The sequence below is a fragment of the Trichechus manatus genome, unplaced genomic scaffold (genome assembly GCF_000243295.1).
Source record: "Trichechus manatus latirostris isolate Lorelei unplaced genomic scaffold, TriManLat1.0 scaffold00006, whole genome shotgun sequence".
Taxonomy (NCBI): domain Eukaryota; kingdom Metazoa; phylum Chordata; class Mammalia; order Sirenia; family Trichechidae; genus Trichechus; species Trichechus manatus.
This window is the reverse complement of record NW_004443942.1, coordinates 12,435,789-12,441,759: the sequence shown is the minus strand read 5'-3', so window position 1 is coordinate 12,441,759 and position 5,971 is coordinate 12,435,789. Positions and strand designations below refer to the sequence as shown.

General features: G+C 41.2%; 1 protein-coding gene across 3 annotated transcripts in view; it reads right to left on the bottom strand.

Annotated features, from left to right (window-relative positions):
• Positions 1–136: 136 nt before the first annotated feature.
• HTATIP2 (HIV-1 Tat interactive protein 2) overlaps positions 137–5,971 on the bottom strand; it is a 22,059-nt gene continuing 16,224 nt past the window's right edge. For all 3 annotated transcript variants that reach the window (XM_023737776.1, XM_012557437.2, XM_023737772.1), the window contains exons 4-6: positions 3,811–3,948; positions 1,861–1,922; positions 137–1,537 (exon numbers count right to left, since the gene is read on the bottom strand). In XM_023737776.1, the coding sequence (XP_023593544.1) occupies positions 1,312–1,537; positions 1,861–1,922; positions 3,811–3,948 (426 nt within the window). In that variant the 3' untranslated portion in view covers positions 137–1,311. The remainder of the gene's footprint in view (positions 1,538–1,860; positions 1,923–3,810; positions 3,949–5,971) is intronic.

Genomic DNA, 5,971 nt, shown 5'->3' with positions numbered 1-5,971 from the left:
CTTTATTCCTTAGTGTCCACTAAAGTTTGAAATGTACTTGGCATAATGTAGACCCTGTACAATTGACTGAATCACTCAAATCACTTTGCTTCCCCCAGCCCAGAAGTTAAGGCAAGTTTCACCATCATCCTTGGTTCTAGAGTGGAAATTAGCACTGTGTGCTCCTTTTGGCCTTGACCTACCTTCTGCATCTTCCTTTTCTATAGTTTTTAAAGGGTAGCACTTTAAGCCCTTTAAAGTGTGGTGCCATAGAAATTTTACTGGCTATGTAAACATTTTGTAGTTAAATCATTATAAGAATCCTGGGCCAGAAAGTCAAATATTTGAATTTTATTCACTCACAGTATATATTCACTCAGTAAAAATTAACTGGACCTCCCTGAACTGTACACATATAAGATGCTCTTGCAGACTGGTTAAAAATACAAATTATGAGATTAGGCAGACCTGGGTTAGAATCCTGGCTCTGCTACTTCCTAGCTTCAAGTCTTCAGCTTTGGGCCCTTAAGCAAGGCACTTAACCACAATGAGCCTCAGTTTCCCCATCTAAGATATGGGGATAGTGACAGCACCACCTTCTAAAGATTGGAGAGTTAAAGGACAGAGAATACATGCAATGGCTGCCACTTAGTAAGTGTCAGATAATCATTATATCATCCTATTCACCAGAATGTTGCATATCACCATTGAGACTTCGGCATTTTCTAACAATCTTGTCTATGCAGCACGTAAGACTTGTCCATGTATTTTTATTCCTGTTTAATTCTCCCCATGAATTATATAACCTCAGTTGTGAGAGCTCGTTTTATTATATATTCTGAAGAATTAGGAAAGGCACAATGTTCATTGTACATGCTGTATACAATGCAATAGCACTGGGTAACCTCAGAGACATGAATGTTAACAATTTTAGCACAGAGCTCTTCTGCATGGCACATGAGGTTTACCCTGCTGCTGGGACTCTACAAACAAGTGTTTCCAAAGCTGATATTCCAGCCAGTGGCATCGGAACCACCAGGGGACACATAAACAAAACAAAACAGATTCGTATGCCCATACTGCAAAGATTCTGATTCAGAAGATGAGGTAGGGCCTACGGACGTCTCTTTTTCAAAAGCTCCCTGGGTGATCTGTATGTACGACCAGGCTCTAAACCACTGATGTAGATTACAGTCATTTCTGGATTGGCTATGGGTGGCTGAGAATAGTAAACCAACAAAGTTAAAGTATGCTGACTTTTTCAGACTCTGAAATGACCGATATGGTAGTGGGTGTTAAAGTTTGCAATAAAAAGCATTTTCTCCACTATCATTACGGTTTGAGAGTGTCATGGGCTTTCCCCAGGGCATAGATGGCCTTGTTGTCCAGCAGTTCCATCTTCTTGTCACTTGGTCTGACAGCATTGTTCAGCATCGCTCTCACCACGGTCACCACGGGCACAGAGTACGGCCTGGCCCAGGATTCTGGTAAGGAGCCAAAGAATTTCCTGATTAACCATTCGCTTGGACGGGATTCTTGCCTATCACATAACAGAACTCTAAAGAGAGAAAGAGAAGCAGAAGAAAAGATGTTAAATTGCCATCAGATCATAATGGGTATAAGGTTTTATTTGGTGCATGAAGAGGATTTTAAAAAAAGAAGGCAGCAAATGCTACTTAGGAGTTGTAGACTATCCTGAAGCTGGTACCACTCACTGTCTACCCCTTTTTACAAAGCCAAAAGTGGGTCCTTCAGAGCAACAAATCTCCAGCCAACTTCTTTCATATCTTAGATATCCTAGTTGTCGGGCTCTCTAAGTGAAAAACTAGCTTCTAGGGAATAACCAACAGTGGTGTACTCTTAGGCAGTATGAGCACTTACCCAGGCCTAAATATGGAGTAACGATCAAATTCTAATTCTTCAACCTTGGCTTCCACTTCTCCCTGTTAGCAAAAAACACATTTTCAGTATGTAATCAAGACCTGCTTTCTGTAAAATTTAAGAGGGACTGATTTGGGGTTCTGAAGATAATCTGCTCCTGCAGGTCTCAATACTCATCAATATCGTTATCCAGAATTTTAGATTCCAGAGAGTCTGGAAGTCAAGGAAGATATCATTTAATCCTGATCCACAGTGTTGTTGCTGTTGTGTGCCATCGAGTTGACTCCAACTCATAGCAACCTCATAGGGTTTGCAAGGAGCAGCTGGTGGATTTGAACTACTGCCCTTTGGCTAGCAGCCTGAGCTCTTAACCACTTCGCCACCAGGGCTCCGTAATACAAAGTAGGTAGTTTAAAAATACCTATTGAATGAGTGAATAGCTGCATAGTCAGTCCAGTCCTCTTATTTTACAGATATTCAAAGAGATCCAGAGAGGGTAAGTGACATATTAGGAGTTTAAACATAAAAGAGTAACCTCCCTTTAGTCCAGAATTAATGTTACAGGCTAGCAGACATTAACTTTTTTTTTTTTTTGGTTCACAGGTAGTTCCAGTGGGTCAGACGACCCATATACCATATATTACTCACTTTTTGAAAATTCTACAAAATTTCAAGAGACAGTGAGATTACATCTGTATGATGATTTAAATTAAATGTGTTAAACAAGGCCAAGCATCTCTGTTAAACAGTCACATGCGGCACGCTCTTCTGCTCCTTCTCAGCCTGTTTGTACCACTCCCTTGGCACTTAACCTGTCAGACTGTATAATCCTAGTTTGTTTGTTTTAAGCTTCAATAATTTTTAGTATATTCATGGCGTTGTGCAGTCATCACCACCATCTAAGTTTGGAGGTATCAAGCAGAAGCTGGATGACCATCTATAAAAGGATTTCACATTAGAAAGATCTTCAGCTGAATGACCGCTCAGGCCCTGCTTCTTTAACTGTGGGCATGTGGGCGTGCTTCAGGAGGTCCACAAAGGCATGAGAACACATGGCCTATCTTCCTGCAGCATCAATTTACTTGAAGGTGACTAAATGGAAATCTTGTTGTAGTTTTTAAACAAGGATATGTGTATTACTGAGAATAGCAAAATGTGCCTGAATTTTTTAAAGATAAAACACAGGACTTCTAATAACATTGACCTTGTAGCTAACAGACTGTGTCAAGCTAGATTTCTTCAAATCTCCAGAGAAGTATATGCTCATTCTCCTCAGCCATTAGGGAAAATTTGACAAAAAAGTTTAAAAATTACTGCCTCATGGTTTCTTCCAATGCTAAGATTCCACACTGATAGTTAAGGCCAGAGCCACCACATCTCATTCTACTGATTACTGGATAATCAACTGGCGAAAATACATTGGAAATTCTCTTTCAAATCACCCTGAATACTAAAAATACCCCTGTAAAAGCAGTCCCTGTAGCTATGAAAATGTATAATATAATGCATACAATGCTTTTTGATATTGTTTGTTGTTATTGTTAGTTGCCACTGAGTTGGCCCCAACTCATGGCAACACCATGCACAATGGAATGAAATGCTGTCCAGTCCTATGCCACCCCGTTTATCTGTTGAGGATTGAACCACTAACATCCATAGGGTTTTCACTGGCTGACTTTTGGAAGCGGATCAGCAGGCTCTTCTTCCTAGTCCATCTTAATCTGGAAGCTCTACTGAAACCTGTTCAGCATCATAGCGACATACAAGCCTTCACTGACAGACAGGTGGTGGTCACTATTCATGTGGTGCATTGGCTGGGAATCGAACCCAGTCTCCTGCATGGAAGGTGAGAATTCTACCACTGAAACACCAGTGCCCTCTTGTGTTATCTAGTGGTGCCAATCAGCCAGTGTTCTCCAAAGTATATGAAAGATGGAAATGTGTACAAACCTTAATCTGCAGGTACAAAAAACTGCTTGACCTATCGGCTCCTTGAGAGGACAGCAAGTTGAAATGTTTGCACCCCCCAGCTTTTGCCAGCTCTGCAGACTTCAGCACATAATCTCGGTCAACACGAACAAATCCCTCCTGAGGGGGAAAAGGATGTGAGTTATTTCCAAAAAGCTGAAGGTTCATCTTAAAGATTACCACTCAGTTTGGGTGGTGGGCTGGGAGCGTCTGGGGGGATGGAGATCTAAAGAAAATGTAATCAAGCAATCCATGAATGTCAAGCTTAGGCCCTGGGAGAGGCTCCTAGTGTGGTCCTCAGGACAGATATACCAACTTTAGCAGCAAGACCGGGCTGCAGTGAAAAAACAAGGACGATGACATTGAAACACACATGCAAGGCAAATCCATCAGAAGCAAAGGGAACGAGAAGGTAAGGCTGGGGGTACTGCTTTTAGTCACATATTGCTCTCTTTTAATGACTTTACAACCTTACACCCCCTCCTTTCTGTTTTCTCTTGTCTGTCATAACTCTAGATGATAGGGTCTCAAAGAGTGGCCAAGAGCACTACCCAGGCACTAAGGGAGCAAAGTCTAGAGCTAACGCTCATCTTTTTAATTTCCAATTTTTGTGTATGTTTTACAGTACACCTTACATATTAGTAAGGAGTGTATCCTCAATTGTTTTACTGATGGATGGATAATCAAAAAGGTATGGAGATTCTTGGTCTAGACTCTTAGTCCAGTGAGGGTAGCAGCTGGGTCTTTCTTCTTAACTCACATCTCAGCATCAGCACATGCACATAGTCCGTGCTCAAAAAATTTTGAATTAATACATAAAAGTCCGATGACCCTCAAATCTACTTCCTGGAAACAACTTTTAAGCCTTGAACTAAAACTATCCCATGAAGTCATCTTTAAACTAAACAACAATTTAGCTCATTTAATAAAGAATGCTTACCTTGAGCACTGCACTCTTTTAAAGAATTGTCTATATGAGGTTAAATGGACAACAGTAATTCTAAACCACAGAACAGAGCTTTGAGGGGCTGAGAGTCTAAGTTAATGGTGAGGAAACAATATGGGCAGAGATAGGGAGAAATGGGTGACACAATACCAATTATGTAACCACTGTCCATGATCCACACAAGTAACAATTGTTCAGTGGGTATATGTTTTGTTGTGTACAGTTTCACCCACTCCCCACACCTCCAAAAAAAGGTTCAATGAAAGGAGAGAAAAGGTTAATCCAGTCAGAAGAAAAGAACTAAGTGGCAGTAAAAGGGAGAGGGGAGAGGATGAAACAAACAATAGAATAGAGACTCATTTCCAGGACCTAAGTGAAGGACATGGTGTCTTTACCCAGAAAAGGAAATTCCATGTAGTATTAGCTTCTTGGGGCCACCATAAATTCTAGCCTCCTCAAACCCAAGGCAGCTGAAAAGAAGCCTAAATTCTAATGAAGCCAAAATTCATAGGTACCTACAATTATATATAATGAGGTCTTATAGTGGAGGAGATTCCAAATTTGAAGACTGGATTACTGCCCAAATGATTTTATTATTTTTTTTAATAAACAATTTGCTCTATGGTAGCTATCGATCATCAATGTTTTATTTGCTACGGAGACATATATCTTTCGTAGAGTGTTAGAAGGGACCTTAGGAAATATCACATCCAACCCCCTCATTGTGTAGATGTGAAAAAAGGCCCAATGACTAGGTGAAATGCCAGCTAGTACCTGGGAGCTGAGAGTGGAGCGCAGATCCTCTCTGAGCAGTGCTCTTTCCACCATACCCATGTTCCTCAGTATCCCATACTATCTCTAGTTGACGAAAATGACTGTGATGGTTAAGGTTGTATGTCAACTTGGCTGGGCCATGATTCTCAGTGGTTTGGCAGTCATATGATGTTGTGATCACTTCCATGAAGAGATTTGATATAATGTGATCACCTCCATGATGGGATATGCTTTCAGTAGCCAGTCAGTTGAGAGGGAGTTTCCTTGGGCATGTGGCCTGCATCAAATATTAGTGGGCATTCTGGCAAGGCTTATGGGCTTTTGTTTGCTTAGATCCTGCAGCTGGCTCCTGTTCGTCTGGCCTCTGGTTCTTGGGACTTGAGTTAGCAGCTTACCTGCGGTGTTGCCTGCTGATCGTGGGAT